General features: G+C 33.8%; 1 protein-coding gene across 2 annotated transcripts in view; it reads left to right on the forward strand.

The window, feature by feature from the left end:
* The window catches only part of nst (phosphoglucomutase 3-like protein nst), a 70,175-nt gene that overhangs the window by 29,226 nt on the left and 14,787 nt on the right, over positions 1 to 26,162 (forward strand). For both annotated transcript variants that reach the window (XM_089088280.1, XM_089088279.1), the window contains exons 4-8: positions 2,191 to 2,286; positions 7,393 to 7,568; positions 13,437 to 13,612; positions 17,038 to 17,206; positions 23,778 to 23,974. In XM_089088280.1, coding sequence (XP_088944406.1) covers positions 2,191 to 2,286; positions 7,393 to 7,568; positions 13,437 to 13,612; positions 17,038 to 17,206; positions 23,778 to 23,974 — 814 coding nt within the window. The remainder of the gene's footprint in view (positions 1 to 2,190; positions 2,287 to 7,392; positions 7,569 to 13,436; positions 13,613 to 17,037; positions 17,207 to 23,777; positions 23,975 to 26,162) is intronic.

Here is a 26,162-nt window from a genome sequence, read left to right on the forward strand (position 1 = left end):
TGAATCACGTCAAATTGTTTTGTATCTAAATTCAGTACCAGTTTCTTTTACTTTTTGATGTTTCAGTGTTAGTTCCAAATTTATGACGAAATATGAAGTAAAAACACGGAAAAACGAATGCAAAATGATAGCAGAATAAAGAAAACAAAGAAGTTGAAATTGGAAAAGAAATGGCATTTTTATTTAAAAGGACTTTGATAATTTCCTTGTTCATGAGGAAGACAAATCATTTCTTATTTCACCAGTGGAACAATACAAAGGGCATCAGAAGACTCGCTTCTGAGCCTTGGTATTGTTAGAAGTATACAAGGTGCATTCCCTGTCCAGTGATTATAATTAAACATGATAAGAGGTGGGGCTTCCTGACGATTTCAAGTTTTAATCATCGTCGGTTATGGTCTGGGCGTCTGGGAACGTCTCAGGTTAGGCATTTACTTTGACAATTCAAAATTTTAGTTATAATATATTATCAGACAACAGTCCAGTGAAAGGACTCTTGTAGTCAAAAAAACTAATTAGATTTTATTAATCATGGCTTTTGAAGTTCAAGGTGCTCTGGAAGAATCTATGGGGAAATGCATTCTTACGCATCAATTTCTAGATTCTCAACTGTATTTATTGTAATATTCTATACACAGAATTCTATCAACTTTTTATTCAGCTAAGACTTATTTTGTCCCGCGTATTTTCAGTTCAACTCCCGACTAGAATCAGAAATCGTCAATTATTATCTAAACGTGGGACAGAAATTTTTTTAATGGGGGGGGGGGGTCAATTTCTGAAAATTCGGCGATGTGGAGCAGATATTAGTCAACAAACTAACCATCATCAGTTGTGATTGTGACTTGAAAGTACCCATAGCTTTGAAGCTAAACTTTATATCTTAAGGGCAAATGAATTTTTAGAAAGGTTGGTCTTATTATGACAATGACCAATCAGCAGAAATAATTTAAAATAACTTTGATTAAAAGGCTGAGCTTGTCCCGACGGTGACTAATAAACAGAAAAGCTGAGGCAGATTTGCAAGTATTTCATTTATTTTTTCGAGGATTGTACCCGAGGAGAAAGGAGTTTCTCATAAGTTTCTAGTTGAGGAGCTTTTTGATACCTTGGAAAGTTGTTGAGTAACGTGAATGTTATTTTCAGAAAACGATCAACAACCCAAATTAGGGTCTGGGAAAGTGTTTCCAAGTGACCTTCACATGTCCTAATTTAAGCTGCATATCGGCTCTTAAAATTTTCATTCAGCTATTACCACAACTTCACTGCAATTTAGGAAAAGGTTCCTCAATTAGCCATTTACCAAACTTCCAAATGTATAAACTTCAAAAGCCGGGAAGAATAGAATATACACAAACACGATTCTATGGGTTTGTGGTAGAATCATGCTTGCGATAGTAAATAAAAAGAGGTTTCGTGTTGCGTATGTTGCTGTCCTTTAATCGTTCGTTGTTTTTTTTAAATAGTGCCTCTGATTTCTGCCCTTATAAATGTATCAGCTATAACTGTATCGCTTCCTAAGATTCACTGAAATTCAATTATCACAAGTTTTGTCACTTTCTAGTCACCTCTATTCTCTTTCTTTTTTCTTTTTTTAAAACGCTTTTAAGTCAAGCTGAATGTTTCGTTTAAGTGACAAAGAATTGGATGGCTCAAGGAATGGCTAAGAATGTTGCTCTTTCTATTTTTGTTGTTTTTAAAAGGGCAAAAATCAAAATCGTTGTTTCGTTTTAGTCATGCAGAATTAGATAGAATGGTTAAAAAGTTTGCTCTTTCTATTTTTGTTGTTTCAAAAGGGCTTTCAAATCAACCTGAATGTTTCGTTATAGTGCTGAAGAATTAGATAGAGGTATACTCTTTCTATATTTGTTGTTTTTAAAAGGGCTTACAAATCAAGCAGAATTTTTCGTTTTTGTGATGAAGAATTAGATAGAGTCGGTAAAAAATTTCCTCTTTCGATTTTTGTTATTTTAAAAGGGCTTTCAAATCAAGCTGAATGTTTCTTTTTAGTGATGAAAAATTAGATAGAGTGGTTAAAAAGTTTCCTCTTTCTATTTTTGTTGTTTTTAAATGGGCTTTCAAATCAAGCTGAATGTTTCGTTTTAGTGATGAAGAATGGGTAGAATGGTTTAAGGAATGGTTAAAAGGTTTGCTCTTTCTATTTCTATCAAGCTGAATCTTTCGTTTTAGTGATGAAGAATTAGATGGAATGGTTCAAGGAATGGTCAAGAAGTTCGCTAGTGATAGTGACGCACCAGCTCTGGTATTTATTGGACGGGATACAAGGTATATTCTATTTATTATTCATTATTAACTTGATATAAGGTTTTTAAATGTTTGCTCTGGAGAACAGAGAGCGTCTAAGAGTAAAAGATAAACAAGTAAAAGTCAAAAACTAAATAAATCCATTGTGTATGATTTGTGTTTAATGTATTTGCTTAATTAAATCTAGATAAATAAGTATGTTTGAACAATATTGAAGAAATTCAGTAACTATTTAATCATAAACGATCGTGTGGACCATGCTTGTACACATGTTGAATATAGTAGAGCTCCCTTCTAAGAAGGATAAAAAATCTTAACGTGAGTGTTTCCTAAAGAGAGTGAGTCTTTCTTTACTATAAAACACAGTCGGTGGGTTTCCGATCTTTACAAGGCAGTGTACGTTTTCTATGCCTAAAGGGAAGTGAACATTTCGTTTTGCAGAAATTGCAGTAAAATTTTATCTAAAGATGACGAATTTTATGCGTAGTTTAGTAAGTGTACCATAGAAGGGGGGTCGAGTTTACACTTTCAGGTTTATTTTATAGCGGTGGTGGGGGGGGGGGGGAGGGGTATAAAGAGACCTAGAATTTTCTAAGTTCAGGGGTGGAAATGCAATATTTTCTTTGTTGATGGGGGATAGGGGAGCTTGGAATGTTTTGCTTAGGGGAAGGGGCAAAATATTATTTCACCAGTCCTCACAAAAGAATATATGCTACGGTTTTTTTTTGTTTTTTTTTGTCTGTGATTTGACAAACTCTTTGAGAAGGGATGATTAGTAAATCTACTGTGCCGAAGCCCCCTCCCACATCCTGAAATAACTCGAATCATGACAATGCCACTGCACAGTTGAACAGTTAGCCAAAATCGAAAAAATAGCAGTTGTTGATTTTTTTTTTTCGTCGAATTGAGCTAAAAGTCGAAAAAGCAATTTAGTTATATAGATTTGCAGCTCCCGTGGTAATTGCTTTTAATGTAAAAAATCTTATAGAATAGAACATGTGTTGATTAAAATACAATTGGGAATTGCCTATGTGCATATTGCCAGAAGCCAAGATGAAATAATCACGGTGAAATAAATAAACTTTTTAAATAAAACAAAAAAACATTGCTTTGAAACTAACTTCCGGCTTTTGAAGTAAACTAACTTCCGGCTTTTGAAGTAAATTTTGAAGTAAATTATTGAAACATATAGATGCTTTTGTTTGGCAAAAAGACATAAATGATAATTTCCAATGTAAATTACGTCAGATTCAGCCCTGCCCTTATCTATATTTGAATAGTAAATTTTGTCGTGTTTTAAATATAATTGAAAAGTGATAATTCTAGGAAAGCTACAATTTTTCTTGAAGTTTCTAAGGGTCTTAGTTGTTTTTCTATGCCACGAAAAACTATCAAAAAGTTTCGAATTATTTTAAATGTCATTGTCTAATAGATTAGAACCGACAAATTTTTTGTTTATTGCAATTCTGCTGTTGTTTCATGAAATTTGTCATGTAAACCAATATTCTATTTTTTGCTTTTTTAGACCCCTTGTAGATTAACGTAAAAAAGACGTTATTCCGATGAAAGTAAAGAGCGAAGTTAAAACTTAAAGCGAACCGAAATTACTGTTTCGCGGTTTTTGCAACATGTTTTTTTTTTTAAGAAATTCAAACCAACTGGCTCGTGACATTTCCCCACATTTGTAGAATTCACTTTTTGAATCGAATTCACTTTGCTGTTTAATCGTGAGTAGATTTTATGTCTCGTAGGGACTTAGAATCCAAAATCGTTCAGGTTGTCGAGCGACAAAATGTATTTAGCCCAAAAACTGTGTAGAATTTGAAGTATCCTCGCCCATCCCCCTTCTTTCTGTGACACGACGTCAAAGTTTCAACTATTGCCCAGGCCGTTTCTGAGATATTGTAGGTATGGTGTTTTGATAAACTGGATGCACTTGATGTCTTTTAATTTAGCTCTAACCTCTCCCTCCAAGTCATAATTCAACGTTCGCTTGCTCCCGCCTCAACATTCCCTGGAAGTCTCAACTTGACGCTCCAAGCTGTCCCCGAAATAGTGCTGATACGCCTTTCTGATAACCTGACAACACATAGTGTCTTTTGATTTACCTCACTACTTAACCGTAAATCGATTATAAGTCCCACAGAAGCTTAAAGAGCACATTCGTTATGGTGGATAAGAGAGAAAAACTATTAGCCCCTTCCCCCTCTCCCCGCATAATATTTGAAGTGCCATCGTCCCACCAGCCCCCTTCTTTTACCAAAAAGGAACTTAAAGTTTCAACTCCGTCCCCTAGCCATTCCTAAGATATTGCAGATATGGTTTACCAATGCCCTTGATACCCATAGTATCTTTCGAGTTAACTCTGCCTTTTCTCTCTCTAAAATCAAAATTTTTATTCTACTTGAAATCTGCACATTCATAAGTGGCTGGGGAGTATTGTTTTGGCCCTTTTTCGGAGGCCTTTTTTGGGGGAATTTATCAACCTGCATTTTCCTTCCGTATTTTCAATCTTTATTTTTCATTGAAAATTGTTTAGACTTCAAGAGGTTAATGTCATTATACAATAAGCAAACAATGTACTACCATTTATTATTTCATGTAATCTTGATTAATATGATTTTCTTTTACATTTTAACAACCAAAAACTACACTGTTAAAAATGCATGTCGTTTCCGAGAAAACAGAAATGACCCTGAAGCTGTTTAGAGAGTTTTAGAGGGAGGGTATGGCACCACTCTTGTTTTAAACTTTGATTAGCCGTTTGACTACATTGTTTTTACGTCATTTTTTGTTTTGACAAATAACTAATTCACTGCTGAACATGCAAATAATTTTTAATGAAGTAGGAATGATCCTCTGGCCTTTAGAAGCTTTATGGGACGGTAACTCTACTCATTTTTGTGGTAATTTATGTTCGTTTAAAAAAAAAAATTTCATCCATTTATAGCAGTGTATGTTATCTTTATGTCTTATATGATTTTTCATTTTAATTTCTGTTCGGTTAGAGTTTCGTTTATTCATTTGTAGTAATTTCTGGATGTTTTAAGCTGGAAAACTTTACTGAGTTTTAATTTTTGATCTTACATTAGTCTTGGGTTTTAACATGGCTCTCTAATTTCCTTTGAAAAACTCCTTTTTTGGAAGACGTTTTTTAGTTTAACATTCCAAATTAGCTTTTTATCCGAAGCATCGTTATGCAAAAATTTAATTTGAATGTAAAGAGTGGTGGTTGAGGGGGTGGTAGCCCCCCTTACATTCTGCTCTGGATACGATGGAAAAAACGAAAAGAAATTAAGTAAATTTTTTTTCGCAAATGAAGGTAAAGCGCAACAACGAACCTTAAGACGAACAGAAAATATTATATAGGGGCTTCCCCCCTTCTTCAAACCTCCACTCTTTTTGCTAAAGTCTGACTTATTTAGCCAATATTTCAAGAATGAATGCTCTAACACAATGGCAATGGGAATGAAACAAATAAATAGTTTTCACAGTGCCTCAAAAATCGTCTTATTGACGTCCATTTGCTTTTAAAATAAGAATTTAAAGTTCAAATGTTGTTCAAACCTATTGGTAAGTAAAATAGTTGCACTAGCTATATCCGATAAACTCAAAAACGTTTTCAGTTATCCATTGCTAAAACTTTACTGTACAGAGCGAGAGGCTTGGTAGGGGGCTTTTTGTTTTTGTTTAATTTGTGTTGGGTATATTTTAATCCTTATTGTATGTTATGTGTCTATGCTGAATATATCTAAAATATTTCTGTGTTAATTTGCCCTTGTAAGAAATAGATAGAAGATGGCTTTATTGAACAATTATTTGGGGAGTAGGGCTCAAGTCCTAAAGTCGTATGGGGGCCATTTACCGATATAGATTATAGATCCTAACAATATTTTGTGGTTATAATCTTCTATTGGTGTAATCTTCAATGGGTACAACCTTCTTTAGTGCAGCTGTCAGTGTGGACAATCTTTCCAGTGCAATTTATTGGGGGGAATTTTGGGGGGCGCAATCTTTCGGGGGTGTAATATCCCTTCAGTGGAACCTTCGTGGGTCCGATCAAAACAATTTTTCTAGTAAAATCTTCTATGGGTGCAGTCTTCCAGAACTTGACATTTTCATTTAAGATTTCGTATTTACTAACTTTTGTGAAACAAAAAATCTTTATTGTCATCTAAACCATGCGTAAAGCATAGTTGCCAGGGCTACGCTGATAATTTCAGAATATCTTAAGGCGCTATTGCAAAATATCCCAAGATATTAAATTATGATTATTTATATACTTAAACTATTTAATTGTTCAATTCATTCTTCATCGGCCTCTGCAAAAAGAACAGCTGTTCCAGTTCTTTATCCTTCCTTTGCTTTTCTTAATTTTAACGGACTGTGTCGTTTTCCACTTCTTTTGTTAAAAGTTTTGATGGCTCAATTGCTGTGCAATTTTGAGGTTTTTTGTGTGCAATGTTTTTCAAGTAACCTGGTTTTGACAGTTTTTACTATAAAATCTGAGTTGGTAGAAGCCAAAGAGTGCGGGAAAATAGTTAAACTACACATAGAAGATGGCAAAAAAGGAAATTTAGTGTTCCCCAAGCCACCCTTTATGTTTCTACACATACACATAGAAGATGGCAACAAAGGAAACTTAGTGTTCCCCAATGCTACCCTTTATATTTCTTAACGAGAACCAATACACAGGGTTTTTTCTGTTTCATTTGTGATGTTAAATGCCCGCTTGAAAATTCCCCATTGACTATTCGGTTGGTTTAACTCAGCTAAAGATATTGGGTAGCTAATGAAGCTATTACTGAAGGGGACTGATTAACGTACCTAGCTAATGTTGGGTCAGTGAAAATATTTTCCTGGCTTTAGGAGCTAGTTCTAAAAGGACTTTTAAACAACCATTTCTGAACATTTTGTTTTTTTAAAGATCTTGTCTAAATGGTACCTTTTTTATGTGAAATTGCTCTGCTGCCTAAAAAAATGTCCTCAAGATTATATTGTTGCCTACATTAAGTGGATCAATTCGGCCAAGCTCATTAAATTCAGTACAGTCTTTAATGAATAAACTGAGAATGTCACTTTCTGCTCATAAAGTAGTTTGTATGTATTATTTTACATTTATTTTAGGCCAAGCAGTGAATCATTAATGAAGGCTGTAGTTGTGGGTGTTGAGAAGATGGGAGGAACAGTCAAAAATTTTGGAATAGTCTCCACTCCTCAGCTCCATTACTTTGTTGTATCTCATAACACCGATGGTGCGTACGGTGAACCTACAGAAGCTGGATATTTCAAAAAAATGTCAGGTTAGTTTTTTCATGCGCTATTTGTAGTGGAAATATATTTTAAATCGTAGCAACAATAAGAAATATAGCAAAAGTATGAAATGTTGACAGTTTAATGATAATTTGATAAATTATTATACCACAAGTCTGAAATAACAATCAACTATGAAATATTGCGCTAGTGTTGCTTATAACTATTATAAAAAAAAAACCTGAACTAAAAGAACCTGAAAAACTTTTTGTCCTTGAACCGCAAAGGAATTGCTTGGAATTTATTTTGGAAATGTTTGGAATTTTTGGAATATTTTGGTTATTGCTATTTTTAATATCATTGGATAAGCGGCTAGAGATATCGATTAGTATTGGATAAGTGAGTACTGTATAATTTGTTTAAGAATGCACAGCTGTTGTTCTTTATCAAGAGACATGGTAAGCATGGCAACGGAAGTCTTTAATCCCTTACATAAGATAATACAATAGACGAGCTTGGTATTCTGACGTCATAAATACAATATGAGGCACATTAAGAAAAACAAACAAAAGAACAAGCTGGACTATCGTTTGGAGAATTTGAATTAGATTTAATTATTTGGATAAGCAAAAAGGTTTAACTAAATTCTAAGAATTCCGGATAATCGTAAAAAAGAATTGTTTTATTAGAAATTTTTCAGCTAGCCACATTTACATCTAACCGCGGTAGTAAGATTCCTTGTTTCATTTTTACGGCCATCTCTACTTGAATGTTTCTTCATAATCTTTAACTAAATAAACATCAACCATAAAAAGTGTAACTATTTAACTGGTACGAAGAATTCATATTGAAAAGTCTACAAACAAGACAATAAAATTAAACTACCAGTTCCACTGCTAAGAAATTACAGGAGCACCAAGCCGCCTGAGGCTAACACAGCTACGCACACTCCTCCTCCATTCCAATCTATTCAAAACTCCCCTCTTTGCACCCTCCCACCCATTCAGGGACAACCTGCTTTTCGTTTGGCCCTTTATCCGCAGAATTTGCCCTATCTATCTCAACCTCTCCCTCATTACAGTCCTAGAAAGTGGGATAGTACCATAATTTTCTGTCACAATCCGGTCAATCAGATGGGTACCCAAAAGAATCCGTATACAATTCCTTTGGAAAACATTTAACAAATCCTACGTCTTTCGGAGCACCAGCCTATCGGAACATTTCTTGACCACTGTTCTCATTCTAGCTTCCAGTATTCTAATCTTGGTTCGTGGTTCTAATTCTGTTCAATATTCTAATCTTCCTTCTCTTCCAAAATTTTTTTCGAATGTGAAAAAAGACCCTTGGCCTTCTTGGCTATTCTACTTTTAGCATCTTCACTGCATCCACCATCTATACTAATAATACTACCTAGGTGAGTGAAGCTCACCTAGGTGAGTAACTCCCAGTTTAAGCCACTTAGTCTTCTTAATATTAATTTTCAAATCTATTCTTGCACCTGGAACTCTCAAAACTTCTAAAAAATTATTTGTTTTGCTTTCATTTTCCTCTAGGTCACTCAAATCATCAGCATAATCTAAGTCAATGAGAATTTCACTTCCTATTTGATGCTGTGCTGTCCCTCGGCCTTTGCCGTGTTCCTTAGGACAAAGCTCATCAAAAAGATCCATATAAATAGGTATGGAACACAGCCTCATTTCCAACCTTAACCGCAGCAATGCTATTCACGTACATAACATTAATCATTTTAATGTATTTATCTGGTATACTATATAAGGATAGAATCTTCCCTAAAGCCCTTATGTCATCTGAATCAAACGCTTACTCCTGATCTATAAAACTGAGGACTAAGGGGGTTTTATGACTCAGGCACTTTTGATAATTCCTTGAGTGAAATTTTGGTCGACGCATCCTCTTCCCTTCCTAAAACCACATTATTCTTCTATAAAAACTTTATCTAAGGCATATTTAACTCTAAAAAGTATTATCATTCTAGCTAATTTGCTTCTGCAGAAAAAACTTGATGCCTCTATAACTACCACACTCCCTCTTATCACCTTTCATATAGAGTGGTCGTGTTAAATTTTTCCTAAAATCAATAGGTACTTCTACCTTTTCAAACATCTTATTCATAATTTTCAGTAATTTATCTCTTAACTTCACAACCGCCATATTTAAAATAACTTATTTACCGTACTATCAACAACAGAATCCTTATTATTTTTTGTTCGTTTTGTACAGTCTCTAACTCTTCTTTGCAAAATAAATCTTCTTTTACTTCCAAAGCTTCACGAACTGTGGAGAACTTTCAAAGCTCTCCACAACAGCTGAATTGAATATTTCAAGTTTTTTTTACATTTAAGGTTAGCCACACCAAATTAGACCAAATTTAGAAGACTAGCCAAAAAGCCTGTCGTACGACAGGAATAAAAAATATTCTGTAGGGTATACTCTTTCGTGAGAACCGGAGAAACAATATTTTTCCTTCCTCAAAACGAAAAATTCCGAGTCCCATTATCCCTCCTCGAAAACAGTATCCTGAGATAAAACAGGCTATACTCACCAAACTCTGTATAAGATTTGTTGCTTTTTAATGAAAGCTCTACTGACTGTATACAAGCTCTTTAAACTTTATGTGGTACTTGCATGTCTTCGGGTATAAAAAGAGAATAAAAAAAAAAAAAAACACATTTATCCATTTGAATATCGGAAACTAACTGATAATTTTAAACTTATCTGGCTTTTTTCCACTTCCTTACCCTCAAAAATCCTTCATAAAATTTCAAAAATCTGAAACGTCTTTATCAAAAGGTATAAGAACTCTATTTTTACTATTTTAGGGGACGGTCACTACCCAGGTTTTTGCACAGCTGAAAATGAGTCATGCCGTATCTCTGAGGAAGTCTTAAACACCAAAGGCTAGCACCTCTCAAAAATTTCTCGCAATGTTTCATGTCGTTCGCCTTTTTTTACGCTAATATGGCTGGTACGAAGGTGAAAGGACGTGTCTGAAATATTCATATTTTTCTAGAGAAGCAAAACAAGGAGTTTCTCTTTCAGGGAATAATTATTTGTTCCATGATGGATGGTACAAGTAAATTAAAAAATGCCTAGCTACTGCGGCTTTTGTTTGTAGATTTAAACAAGTGCAGTTGGATATTTTATATCCGAGAGGAACTGTAGTCACATCTGTTAATAGAAAAAAGAAACAATATCTATTAATGATCCGTGTTATTCTTTGATTTTAACGTAAAGTTTGGTTAAGAATGCGTAAGATGAAAATTGACAAGAACTTTATAAAGAGTGTATATTAGCACAAATTTGTTCCCAAGTATATTTACTTACTAATACTTCGTCTTTTTATCCGTTGCTAGATGCTAGATCCAAATTTCTATTCTTCGTTTTGTAAGCTTGATTCAAGTTGTATGTATATCTGTCTAGCCTATCTCTAGCTCAAAATAAAACTAGGATAAGAATCACTGTATATTAGTATTAATAAATGCATAATATTAACTGTTTAATAGTTAGTTTGACTAACTATTTAATGAAAAGTTAAATAGTTAGTCAACTATTTAAGCCTATTTAAAATGAGAGAAATGGGGTAGATCACGCTTTACGTAAAATTTGGAATGTTTTTTTTTTAATTCCAAACGTCACAAGATGTCACAAAAGAAGTTCAGATCAGGTTCAAAGAATGATGACTGGTATTTAGTTGTTTTTTTGTTTTTTTACTATAGTTATTTGCACCTAATACCTGAAGTATTAGTATTAGTGAATTTATTGCTGAAGTCAGCAATAAATTCAGAAGATAAAAACTGAGGAATCTTGGATTTTCCAAAATTCTGAATTTCAGGATAATTCCTGAAAAGTGGCAGCACTTTTCTCCGGAAGTATATGCGATTGTCATTTTTTTCAAAACTGCGACCAAATATAAAGTGAGATAGACTTCAGAACCACAAAACAGAAATATATTACTCTTTAAAGCGTAAAAAAGTCCTAATATAAATTTTTCTGCCGTTGTAGAATAGCTGAATCCAAACACATCAAGTACTTTTCTATAGGTAGTGTTTGATTGTCACTAAAGTTGGAACTTACTGACACATGAGGTCGTTGATTACAAATCTGAGAGTGTATTGCACGTATTCAAAATCAAAACACATTACGTGCATATTTCACAAATAACGTTTTGTTTTTTATTTAACTTGAACGATATTAAAAACATATTTTTAAAATTTTCTTTGATTTTAGCTAAGCATTTATGGGGTTGTTAGTTAGAAATCTTAGGCTAATATTGTAATACAGAAGTCCGCCTGTTAGCTATAAAGGCTTGTTAATTTATTATCTAAGGCCAGTGTTGCAAATTAAAAGTAAAAAATCAAATCGGGTAAGTTGCCTGCATACTTTGCAAATGGGGTTTGATTTCAACCAAAGCTGGTTTTCAGTGATCTCTGTCCTTTTTGATTACCAATTTGATGGTCATATAGATTTATAAAGATTAAATAGAAATCAGAAAAGAGAAAACAGTATTTAAGCAGTTCCACAAGGGATTTTGTTGAGGTGAAAATTACCGAGAGTGTCCTTACCATAACTACCGCTTACCTCTACAATCTCTGTTCCTAGCCTGAACATTTCTCATTGCAACTGTTCAGACCAAGACCCTGCCCAGCACGACTACTGGTATACCTAATCCTACCCCTGTTGCCGCTACTACAGCGTTTTAACTATTGATAAAGCTCAAATAACTAAACTTATTAGCCAAGTTTACTAATAATTGCATTTGTTAAGAGTATGGCATTTAAAAAACGTATAGGGTTAAACTAAAAAAACGACAATTTTTTCCATAAGAATTAAAGAGTGACTTTAACGCTGTGAGAGTGACTTTAACACGAACATTGTCAGACCTTACTGTAAACAGTTGAGATAAGCTAGAGTATTATTTGCTTCTTATTTCACCGCTCATTATAACGTTAGAAAATTTAATACAGCTCAAACTTCCAGGAATTCTTTTTTAAATCAGTATATGTCTAATACTCCATTTATCTTTACAAGTCAAATATGCAATAAATTTTTATCGATAATTTTTTCCTATTCAATATAATTTTTTTTCTTCAAATATATAGAAAACCAATTAGCTAAATCAAACTTTAATATAAGCAATTTATTTAGATTTCAGTAAACAGCAGATGGTACTGTAGTGACAGGGAACGGGCAGGGGGGGGGGTGGTCGAGGAGCTAACACCACACCTTTTCATGGTAGAATTTATCGACACAGACCTGAGAAAGTCATCAACCTGAAAGTATCATCAGTGTCAATTGATTTAGTTTTACTATTTTTGACAGACCCTTAATTTTGTCGCGGTTGTCTTCCTTTTAAACTCATCTGTTTCAAGTCTATAGAAAAATATGTTGGCAATGACTTTCAATTCAAGTAATGCGTTTAGTTTTCAGTTAATCAGATATGGCACTCTCATTTTTTTTTTTGTGTAACTCATTTAGTGTATCTTCCTTCGCATACCGTAAATCAATGCTCTCTATAAGTGTGACATCTTGCGTAAGCTGTTTTCCGTCTGTTTCAAGTTTTAAATTTACTCTTTTGTTTTCATAAAAAAAAAGTTTCTTTTAAATAATTTTGCATCAGAAGTTGTATGAAAAACTTCTGATGCAATTAAAACTCTCCAATACGTTTGAGGTAAATAAAAAGGTAAATTTTGTCAAACAAGAAACTTCAAACAGCCTCTTTGCAAAAATATGGACCACAAAAAACGGAAACAAATTAGAATTAAAAAAATAACCCACTCATTTAATTGCTCAGTGTTATGTAACATGAAGAAAAAAATATAATAATTGAGGAGGAGTGACGACCTTTACTAGCAGTGGATCGTAAAGCTTGAATATAATTCTTTTTTTTTGGTTTTTAGATTCTTTCAAACAATTTCGAGAAATACAGCCCCTTAATGGAAAATATGCAAACCAAATCATTTTTGACGGTGCCAATGGTGTTGGGGCAAACAAAATGAAAGTCATGAAGACTTATCTGGAGGACTCGCTTAAAGTAGAAATTTTTAACAGTGGAGAAGGTGAATTAAACTACATGGTAAGTGATTATAGGGTCGTAAGCATGAAGGGAGGGGATGCTTTGGTCGTTTCAGCCCCCAAAGACACCAACTGTGTTATACAAACCGTCTTAAATATCTCAGAACAGCTTTTAATTTCTTTAAACTTAAGTAGTTGACTTTGCTTTTTTGCGCAGAAAATGTTCAAAGGCACGAGTTTGCCATTATATATTTTTGTGACTTAGTTGTCTTATAATTTTTCTGGCTAGCTGCTACATGTTGTAGATTTTTCTAGGGAAAAAAATATTTTAAAGAAATATGGAGATTTTACTCCCTGTTTATGTCTGAATGTTTTAGAAATAATTCTTGTAATTTTTTCTGGCTAGCTGCTATATGTTTTAAAACTTTCTAGGACAAAGTATTTTAAAAAAATATGGAGATTTTACTCCCTGATTATGTCTGAATTTTCTAGACATAATTCTTGTAATTTTTTCTGGCTAGCTGCTATATGTCTTAGATTTTTCTAGGGCAAAATATTTTAAAGAAATATGGAGATTTTACTCCCTGATTATGTCTGAATGTTTTAGACATAATTCTTGTATTTTTTTCTGGCTAGCTGCTATATGTTTTAAAATTTTCTAGGACAAAGTATTTTGAAGCAATATGGAGATTTTACTCTCTGGTTAGGTCTGAATTTTTCAATGACGGGCCCGATAATGAGATTTTTGGGCTCCCACTCTCTTTTTCTTTCTCCTTCCTTTATTTTTTTTATAGGGTTAACAATCTACACAATCGTCGACATTATAGTCAATCAAGAATTATCAATCTCTGTGATTGAAGGGTCCAAAGTGAGCCCCCTTCGACCTTGTCCCCACAAATATGCTTCTCTTGTTTATCGAAAAGGGTAATTAAGGGTTTCTCATCATGCTGAGCACAAATCAGAGGCTAATTTTCAACAGATCTTTCTTTTGTAATTACAAAGCTGAGGTTAATACTGCAATTCAGAAATCCAAAAATTCGAACATATAAAGTACGCGTTTCACAAAAAGTACACAAGTCATATCTTTTTGTATTTGAAATCATAATCTTGAAGAGATTTTTAGTCTGCATATTTGCCCTCTCCAATGACCCTCCACCCTGCGAACCCGCTTGGCACAGACAGACATATTTTAGCCCTCAATTTTTTATCCTTCAGTCATTATTGAAGGTTTTTTCCTTAATTATTAAAGGCAGTAGTTAAAACATTAAGATTGCTGAATGTATTTCTTAAATCAAGCCACGGTAAGCACGTGTTCATAAATGATGTTTGATTTCCATTAAAATTAATATTTAAGATTTTCTGAGGTTTAAGAGCAAAAACGCCAAACCTTGGGGTCGAGGTTTCGACCTCAACATCAGGCTTCTCCTGTCGGTAAAAGTAAAGTATTGAGAGTATTTTTGTTTTGGGTAAAGGCTGCATTTGTGGAAAATAAAATTATAAGACTATTTTACGCGTGTAGATGTATAAAGAGTTAATGGGAGGGGGGGGTCTTCCCCCTTTTCTCCCATTAGTATTTCCAAAGACATAGCTTTCGTAAGTCTAGCCTGTCTTGTATCGCCTGTGGGGTTCAATGGAAACGTTTTAGGGACAATTTATTGGAGGGAAAGTAGGGACATGGCGACTTTTATTTTTTTTGTAAGGGGGGAGGGGTGCAATTTTTCTCCGTGATCCTCACGAAAAATTATACGCTAGGGTTCTTTTCTTTTTATACCTGTTGTGACACAGGTTTTGTTAATAGTTGCAAAATAAAACCCCAAACTCAGAATAGCTTAATTACATGTTTCAAATGTGGTTGGCATATTGTAGTTCGTTGAAATCAGTTGAAACCATTGAAAATCAGACTCGAGCAACGAGTTTCAAACTGTATTGTTGGGGTGCCCGAAGTGGGACCCTTGAGCTAATGTCACTCTTCTCCACCCCCCCCCCCCCCAATTAGAGTTGTACTGACATGTTTTTCCTGTTGGGGCTTATGATCGCCTACGGAATTTTTAGGAAATGATTCTAAATCATGGAATAAGTGTTTGACTCACCAATTTTTTGTTTAAGAATATGTAAGGTTTTTGACTAAACACCTTAGGCTAGCATTGCAATATTGAAGTTCAATAACTGAAGAAATTAAGTACATATTTAACAAAATAGTATTTGATTTTCACCAAACTTGGTATTTAAGGAATCCATGGATTGTTGATTATACCTTTGAAGCTAATATTGTAATTTAGAAGTCCAAATTCATTGTTTGGCTTCTCCCATCACCTTTTCCCAATTCTATATGCCTTTTCTCCCATAGTTCATATTCGAAACTATATCAATCTAAAGACGAACAGAGATTAGGTTTAAAAATTGATTTTTCTGTGAAAATCAAAGAGCGAAATGAAACTAAAAAAAAGTTGGAATTAGTTAAATGTCATGTACTAAACCTCGAACCAGGGCCGTTCAAAATGGGGAGCGACCAGGGCAAGCTGCCCCGGGTACCATGGTTTGGGGTTGCCTCCACTGCGGAGAGCTGCAGCTTCTGGGGATTTTGTATTTATGTTCGAGTCAGGAGGGGGGGGGGGCACCACCAAACCTAGGAACGGCCCTGCCTCGAACGAGCAGAAATCTACTATGAACGACAAAGGATAGCTAAAATAAACAGAAATTTTACGATTTTACGTTAGTGCCGTCTTCCCAAAAACCCTGGTTAATTGGTTAAAAAAGCTTTTAATTGCAAACCGTAAAGAAAGAAGGAATGATAGAAAAGATGCAAAAGGAATTCAAGTAAGTTGAGAATATAAGCTGTCCTAGACTTGAATATAGTAAAACCCAATCTGAAATTTTTCGTTTGTATTGCAAAATCAAAATGCTTGAGACTAGCCTTATGTCTAGCCTTACAATCTCTTATCTAGTCAGGGCGAAGTTTTGGTCTTTTGGGGCTTCTAAGCTAGTGAAATTATGCCTCTCCCCTAAGACAGAAACAATATCTAATTTCCGTGGATGTTTTTTTTTTTCGGAAGCTGTATGAATACCTTTACCATAGCTGTAAGTTAGCCTGGAAGTAGGAAGCTCCAAGCAAGGGTCTTTATAAAAATCTATAATAAAATAAGGTAATACAAAGGACCCTTCATTCCAAGTAATTGTGTAAGTCAAGTTTTTGGGGTTTTAAGCTGTTGAACTTTATTTAAGTTAAATGGATGATCAAGTAATAATTCCTTTTAATAGAGTAGAATACTCAACATTTGAATACGTATTAGTAGGCCCTTTAAGTTTCGGTATTGCCTGCGATGTGGCTTATACTAGACTAAAGGGTAATCCATCTATATATCCAATAGTTGTGTCAATTATTCCCTCTGGGCTGCACTCTAGTATAGAGTAATAGGAATTTTTCCTAACTAACTTTTGGAAATCTAAAAATTTGTTTGCGGAATTTTTTATTGTTTTGATTTTCAGTGTGGTGCCGATTACGTCAAAGTTGGTCAACGACCTCCCGACAACGTACCTCTTGAGAGTGGCGTAAAATACGCCACTGTAGATGGTGATGCTGATCGAGTCCTCTACTTTTTTTATGATGATAGTAACACCTTTTGCATGCTAGATGGCGATAAGATCGCTACATTAAGTGAGTATTTTTTTAAAAAGAAAGAAAAGGTAATCACGATTGGATATAAGGACTTTATAATGTTAGAAAAAACCTCAAAGTATTATTAAATGGGTAAACAAGAACTTTAGCGAATTCCCAGTAATTCATTTTCAAATATTAGAAAAACTTTTGTATTTCAATCCATAGTAAACGTCAGAAAGAATGTTTTCTTTTGACAAATATGAAGACAGTTTAAAACAAAAGTGGATTAAGTCGGAAAAGAGAAAGTAATACAAATAAAAAGGATGTTCTTGTAAGAGTTTTGGCAGATTCCGCCAGTGTAAAATTTACCTGGGAAAATTTGCCCCCGAAAGTTCCCTCCCTATGGAAAATCCTTCCTGCAGGAATTCCCCACTGCAGTAAATTTGCTCCCTCACCCCCAAATAAAGTATCTGTATATTTCCCAATGACATATATTACACATAAACAACGGGCAAATTTCATAACTTATTGCCCTTTCCCTAAGAATTCTGGGGGATCATATTACCTCCAAAGGCATAGTTATTGGATCTTTCAACTATGATGAACAAAATGGCTATCTCAAAATTTTGATCGGACGGCTTTGGGAAAAAAAAGGAACTTGGGAGAGGGGCTAGTTGCCCTCCAATCTTTTTGATCCCTTGAAAAGGGCACTAGAACTTTTTAACCTATGTTTGAATCAGCCATCTCCTGACATTCTAGGTCAATTGGTTCGATACGATCATCCCAGCCTAAAGGATAAACACCCATCCATGATCCTTCTTCTGGTAAAACAATACAAATTCTATATTTTTGTAGATGGGAGCTTGAAACCTCTGCAGAAGGATTCTCCGATACGCTGAATCTGATGGTGCGATTTTCATTAAAATTCCTTTACTTCTTAGGAGTTTTTCCCTTTTTTTCAGAAATCAGGTAAATTTTCTTAGGCTCGTAGCTTTTGATGCCTGGGTAAAACTAAACTCAATAGCACGAACTGTTTGATCTGCAATGAACGTGCAACATTGACAACATTGATTTTTTTGTCTGATGCCTGAAATTTTGCCTGGGGGACACATATAGATGCGTCATAATGACTTGAACAAATCTGCTAAACCTTGACGTATACCGTAAAATCAAGATAAATTTGGCACAGGGTTTTATTTAAAGTTCATCTACCTAGTAAATGGATTGGCTGTTTTTCCAGGGCAAATTGTCTACCAGTAGTTTGTAGAAGTTTATGTAGAAGAACAAAGCTAGATCCAGGAGTGGAGTATTCCTATCCATTTGTAAATCAAATGAGAAATGTATGTCATAGTTTTTCAGGTGGCAACACCTTTCAAATATGAGGGGGGGGGGAAAGCTTATTTGAGTATGGTAATGACGACCTAAATCTATCTATATTAACTTCAGCGTCACCAAAGTATATACTTACCTTTTGTAATTTATTATTCAGCTTAGTAAAATAATCCCACGTCATGTCTTTCCATAATTTTGTTATGTTTTGTTACATTTTTTTTATCTCTTTCTTTTAGTGTTATTTTGTTTAACGTTAGTATTGTTTTATATTAAAGTTTTGTATATGAATTATCAGCAGTGGTGCCAATTCATGGAAATCTAGGGGGAGGAGGCAAAATGTCCTTTACAAAATGGGGGAGGGGTGGGGGCAATTAATATTTTTCAATGAAAATACCAAAAAAGGTATTTTTCCAATTAAAATATCCCCAAAAATATATTTTTCAGGATCTAGGGGGAAGATAAAATAAAATCTAGGGGACAAATGCACCCTCCCCTAATTGACGCTGCTGCTTTTATATTTTCAATTCTGTTACTACTGTAATTATAGCTAACAAATCAAGCAGTTTGTGGTAACGAACTTTAAGTAAGGAGCGATGCAGCTCGATAGTAACCAAGAATTCAATAAGCAGAGTCTTGAAAACAGCAAATGCCCCAAAAGTATCGAATGTTGGTGCTTATTAAAAATATGTAAAAATCATCAAATTTAGTGTTACCCATCCAAGGTTACAAGCCTGAAGAAATTTGCCCAATTTCTGAAAAAAAAAAGGGGAAACACCCTCAAAACCTCAAATGATTTTAATGAAAATCACTCCAGCAGATTCAGCATACCAGAGAACCGTACTGTAGAGGTTTTCAAGCTCCTATGTACAAAAATGTGGAACTTTCCATTTTTTTTTTTTGCCGGAAGAAAGATTAGGGATGCGTGTTTATCTTTTTTTTTTTTTTTTTTTTTTTTTTTTTTTTTTTTTTTTTTTTTTCTTCTTCTTCCAGGGATGATCATATCGAACCAGTGATCGTAGGAGATCGCAAATCAAAAGCTCTAGTGCCCTTTTTCAGTGACCTAAAATATTAGAGGGCAGCTAGTCCCCTCTCACGCTGATATTTTCCCCAATGTCTCCCGATCAAAATTTTGAGATTGCCATTTTGTTCTGTATAGTTGAAAAATCTAATAACTATGTCTTTGAGGATGACTTAACCCCCTACATACCCCAGGGGAAGGGCTGCAAGCTATGAACTTTTCCCATTGTTTACATATAGTGTTGGTTATTTTGAAGTATACAGACGTTTTCAGGGGGGATTAATCTGGTGGAGGGGGGGGGGTTACATGGGAGGAATTTTTCATGGCGGAGGGGAATTTTCAATGGAGGGAGAGCCGGATTTCCCAGAATTATTTAAAAACCGATCAGAAATTAAATAAAAAAAAAGTTTTCTTAACTGAAAGTAAGAGCAACATTAAAACTTAAAACGAAGATAAATTATTACGTATATGAGGGGGTTGCCCCATCGTCAATATCTCGCTCTTTACGCTAAAGCATTTTTAGTATTTTTAAGAGAGCTATTTATTCTAATTAAACGGCATTTGTGATTCAGGAGCCATTTTTAAAGAATAGGGACAAAATCGAACTTTAGTATAAAGAGCGAGGTATTGACGAGGGGATGACCAACTTCATATACGTAATAATTTCGGATCGTTTAAAGTTTAAATGTTGCTCATTATTTTTATTTGAAAAAGTTAATTTTTTTTATTCAATATCTAGAATGCAACTGGTTGGTTTTCTTTTCAATGTTGGTTAATTCCAGTAAATGCAAATGTCCCTTAAATTAGCTATTTTAAATTTGGTATTATGAAGTTGGAAGTTTATTTTTTCCTCTATTTTTTTTAACCTCAAATCAATCCTATCAGTTTTTTTATTTGTGAAAATAAGTCCAAAGATCAGATAATAAAAACTCAAGGGTCAACATAACCCCCAGAGTCCGGGGGCAAGTGTTGTATGTTTTGCCCTGGGGGTATATAAGGTTTTTATGCGAAGGCTTTTAAAATAGTTCAAAGATCAGATAAGGTCGACCGCCACCCCCACTCAAAAAAACTTATCAACGATATTTTATTCCAAAACTTATGGGAGCTGACCCCTGGCCCTCCCTCCATGACCTGAACCCCCCCCCCCTAAAAAAATAATTAACACTACTTTATTCCAAAAATCATGGGAGCTGACCCCTGGCCCTCCCTCCATAGCCCAAACCCCACACCCCCAACCCCCCCACCCCCACCCCCCAAAAAAAACTTATTAACGATATTTTATTCCAAGCATCATGGGAATTAATTCAGTTTAATTTTATTAGCTCTTTCCAAAATTGTTCATGACGCCTATAGTCTTCATTACAAATAAATGTTTGGCTGCTGCCCGTTTCTCTAACAGTAAAAGCATAAGGCCTACTGTGTATTTGGCGCTTTACTTAAAACGAATTATATTACAAATATTTTCTTTTGTACTTATTTACAACATTGAAAATTAATGAATGCAGTGAAAACAGGCCAGGATTTACCAACTGGCCCGCTAGGCCCTGCGGCTTTTACTATCCTCAAAGTTTGGGGTATTTTCCCGAAAATCTTTCAAAAACGGAGCGGCAAAAACACTTGGGCCTAGACGCGCCAAAGCTTTAAGTCCGGCCCCGAGTGAAACAAAGTCTTGAGCTGATGAGCTTTGTTTTCTTGAGCTGATGAGCTTTGAAAATCTTGAATTAATGAGCTTTGAGCAATTATTATTATTATATATCCAATATTCAGTTAAATTTTATTAGTTCTTCCCAACAGTGTTAATTTATTTTGGAATAAAAAATTCTTTTGAAATAGGGAATTTTGAAAAACTTGAAACTTTGGCAATCAAAAACGAACAGAAATTAATTTAAAAAACAGACGTTCTGAAAAATAAGTTTTCCACAGGGCATTAAACGTAACTTAAAGATTACGATCAGAAGAAATAGAAACATATAATAACTCAAACTCAAAACGACCAGAAATTAAATAAACAATCATAGCAAAAAGATACTGTATATAAGTGAATAAATAATTCTTAAACAGGATAAAGCTTAAAATGAATATGCAACTCAAGCTTAAAACGAACAGAAATTAAATAAACAATCAGAGCAAACAAACGTACACTAGGTACTAATATAAATAAATAAATCTTAAAACGAATAAAGCTTAAAATGAATATGCAAATCAAGCTTAAAACGAACATAAATTAAATAAACAATCATAGCAAACAAACATACAATAGGTACTAATGTAAATAAATAAATAAATCTTAAAACGATTGAAATTTAAATTACATATGCAAATCAAGCGTGAAACGAACAAAAATCACTTCAAACAAGAGTTCAGGTATCGCCTCCTTCTCTCACTATAAAAGTCTAAAACTTACTGCGTCATTGGCGCTTTACTGAAATAAATTATATTACAAATATTTTCTTTTCTACTTATTACGACATTCTAAATAAGCATAAAAATTACACTAGATTTAAATTTTGAACTGATGAGCCTTCAGAAATTATATCATTATATATCAAATATTCAGTTTAATTTTATTAGTTCTTTCCAAGACTGTTCGAGACAAATATAGTTTCACTACAAACAAGAGTTTGGTTACTGCCCCCTTCTCTAACTGAAAAGTCTATAGCCTACTACGTCACTGGAGCATAATTGAAAACGAATTATATTGCAAATACTTTTTTTCCAGTTATTACAGCATTGAAAATGAAAATAGCAAGTACACTCAAATAAAATCTTGAATTGATGATCTTTGAGCAATTAATATCATTATATATCAAATATTCCGTTTGATTTTATTTGTACTTTTCAAGACTGTTCAAGATATATATATATTTTTAGTAAAGCGCCAATGACGCTAATAGGTTTTAGACTTTTACAGTAAGAGAAGGAGGTAAAACTGAAACTCGTGTTTTTAGAGATTTTGTTCAATTTAAGTTCCACTCGTTTTGAGATATATTTATTCATTTATATTAGTACCTGTTGTATGTTTGTTATGATTGTTTATTTAATTTATGTTCGTTTTGGGCTTCATTTATACTTCAATAGCAAAATATTTTTGTTCATTTTAAGCTTGATCTGCATATTCAATTTAAGCTTTATTTAGTTTTCAGATTTATTTATTCATTTATGGTAGAACCGGTTGCATGTTTTTTGCTATGATTGTTTATTTAATTTTTGTTAGTTTTGGTTTCATTTACTCTTTAATAGTAATTTCTGGTCGTTTTGAGTTTGAGTTATTGTAGTTTTCTATTTCTTCTGATCTTAAGTTTAATAAGGCCTTTAATTTTCTTTCAAAAACTTATTTTTCAGAAAGTTTTTTTAATTAATAATTAAAAGGAGCTGTTGCTAACACCTAGTGCGCTAAGTAGTTTGCCTAACCTTTGCAAATAAGTCAAATAAATTATTCATCTTTCTTTCCTTAAACTGCTACAGAAATGCAAAAAAGAAGGAAAAAAGACGCACCTGAAAATGTAGTTACTTGGGAGGCAGAATGGGGAACTTAACCAGAAGGCTAAATATTCAAATTCGGTACAGGACAGGCACGTGCGTTGGAGGATAGGAAAGGAGACCTAGCTCTCAAGTACCTCCCAGGTCCCTTTCCCTATCAACTAAAACTTGGAAATTTCGGAGGGCGGGGCACAATACGTTTTCTTTTAAAATTTTCCAAAAGTTGTGGTAAAATTTTGAACACCTGATAACTTGTATTCCCATAGCAAGGGCTGTAAACAAAACTTCGGGCCATATCAGAATTATAAGTCGTGTTTTTTATGTTTATCCCAAACATTTCAGAAAATACGGACTTCTAAATATCTTACGAACGAAACAGTGCAAGAGAAAACGAATTTGATTAATCGATAGAGCTGACTTAGCTGAAGGCGATGTGTTCAAAATCTAATTATCCCAATGTTACTATATCTTTCAAACAATGCATTGTTTTTTATCCAATCCGCTTTATCACCATCGAGATCAGATGTATGCTTTAAATTTTATTCTGGTTAAAAGGAAATTAGAAGGTTGAAAGCTTTGAGTCTAGTTTAGTATCTGCCCTTGGAAGATAAAAGTTTTATAATTTTACAAAATAGTAATATTTTCTGATTTTATATGTAAAACTAGTGTGTATTGCTTAGTTTATTGAGTATTTTGTATATTCCTTGTTCCTTGTTTTTTGTGATGGGTTATAAATAAAATGATTGATTAATGATGATGATTGATGATTGATTAATATTTTCTCTTTTTCTATTTTAGTTGCTGGTTATTTCAAAGAGCTCGTGAGTGAGTCTGGATTGGCGCTTAATTTGGGGCTTGTTCAGACTGCATATGCAAACGGTAGTTCAACTCGTTATATTAGCGAGAATTTAAAAGTACCGGTTGCTTGTGTTCCAACTGGTGTCAAACATCTTCATCATAAAGCGACAGATTTCGATATTGGTATATATTTCGAAGTAAGCCAACCATTCTATTCAATGTTCAGTACTCAAAATAGAAAAAAAAACAATTCTGTCTCTGACTAAGGTTAAATTTAGTTAAAACAGATGTATAATCTACCACCATGCAATACGGATAAAACTTCGAATTAGTTATTGCAATGAAAATCTACGCGTACAAAAAGTGAAAGTGCGATGAAAGGTAATTGTATTTACTTTCTTGGTATAACCTAACGAGATAGTTGAGACAAAGAAAAAAAGAGTCAGGGAATTTGCTGTTTTGCTCTTATCTTTACCTTATATCCTGCGCTTTTTGGCAAAAGCTTATGTGACTGCTTTACTTTTTTCTCCTGCGTAACCTTTTCATTCTCAGTTTTAAACACTGAAGCTTGAATTTTTGAAAAAAGAAAATCGAGAAAGAATGCTCTAACATAAGCGTTTTTTTTGTTTTTTTTTCCTCCAAGGTCCCAAAAATTGAAGGATGAAAAAAAGACTGAAAACCAATTTTATTGCAAATATTTTTTTTTGTGCTTAATATTGAAAATAAACATTAAAATTATAGTAAAATTGGAATTGATGAGCTTTCAGCAATTAATATCATTATACATCAAATATTCAGTTTAATTTATTAGTTCTTTCTAAAGTTGTTCAACGAATATAGTTTCACTACAAACAAGAGTCTGGATACTGCCCCCTTCCTTAACTGTAAATAAAAACCAAAAGCCTACTGCATCATTGGCGCTTAACTGAAAACGAATTATATTACAAATATTTTCTTTTCCAGTTCTTACAGCATAAAAATAAAAATAAAATTACAGTGAAATAAATTCTTGAACTGATGGATCTTTGAACAATTAATATCATAATACGTCAAATATTCAATTTGATGTTCTTTATACTTTCCAAGACTATTCAAGACGCATATAGTTTTCAGTAAAGCGCCAATGACCGCAGTAGGTTTTAGACTTTTACAGTGAGGGAAGGAGGTGATACCCAAGCTCTTGTTTGTAGTGATTTTTGTTCGTTTCAAGCTTGATTTGCATATTCAATTTAAGTTTCACTCGTTTTGAAATGTACTTATCCATTTACATTAATATCTATGGTATGCTTGTATGCATTTATTGTTTATTTAGTTTTTGTTCGTTTTAAGTTTCATTTATACTTCAATAGCAAAATATTTTTTTCGTTTTAAGCTTGATTTTCATATTCAATATAACCGTTACTCGCTTTAAGATCTATTTATTCATTTATATTATTACTTGTTGCATGATTTTTGCTATGATTGTTTATTTAATTTCTGTTCGTTTTGGGTTTCATTTATTCTTTAATAGTAATTTCTGGTCGTTTTGAGTTTGAACTTTAACAGGTATTTGTATCTGCAGAGCTTAAGTTTAAAATGGCATTTTCTTTAAAAAAATTATTTTTCGGAAAGTTTTTTTAATTAATTTTTGTTCGTTTTGATTGCAAAAAGTTTCAAGTTTTTGAAAATTTCTTGTTTCAAAATCAAACTTTTTCTTTAAAAAGTCAAATGTTCATCAAAGTATCAAAAGTGGTATCAAAGTAACAATATCAAAGTGAAAAAATGGGTTTGAGTCAGAACTAGAACTTTCAATTTCCAAACAAATGCGCCCTCTATGAAGTTTATACGAGCATCCCTTTCATAAGAACCATACATGCCTTTAGAGTATAACTTAGAATGCCTTCCCCCGGGCCCTGGGGGGTTGTATTGACAGCGGAGTTTTTCTTATATGACCTTTGAACTATTTTTTTAACAAAATGTCTGTATCGAAATTTTCATCAGATGAGTTTCGAAAAAGAAGGCGTGGGGGAGGGGGCTAGTTGCCCTTAGATCTCTTTCGACTATTAAAAAGTGAGCTTGAACTTTCAATTTCCAATCAAATGAGCCCTCTCTGAAGTATATACGAGCATCCCTTTCATAAGAACCATATATGCTCCAGGGTATAAATTACAACGCCTGCCCCCGGGCCCTGGGGTGTTTTGTCGATACCTGAGTTTTCGTTATCTGACTTTTGACCAATTTTTAACTTAATGGCTATCTTAAAATTTTTATTGGATGTATTTGGGAAAAATAGGGCGGGGGGGGCTAGTTGCCCTCCAATCTCTTTTGGCTCTCAAAAACTAAACTAGAACTTTCAATTTCCAATTAAATGAGCCCTCTCTGAACCATATATGCCCCCAGGGCATA

Source organism: Artemia sp. Qi Xiang Cuo, chromosome 4 (genome assembly GCF_049724085.1).
Source record: "Artemia sp. Qi Xiang Cuo chromosome 4, ASM4972408v1, whole genome shotgun sequence".
Classification (NCBI taxonomy): domain Eukaryota; kingdom Metazoa; phylum Arthropoda; class Branchiopoda; order Anostraca; family Artemiidae; genus Artemia; species Artemia sp. Qi Xiang Cuo.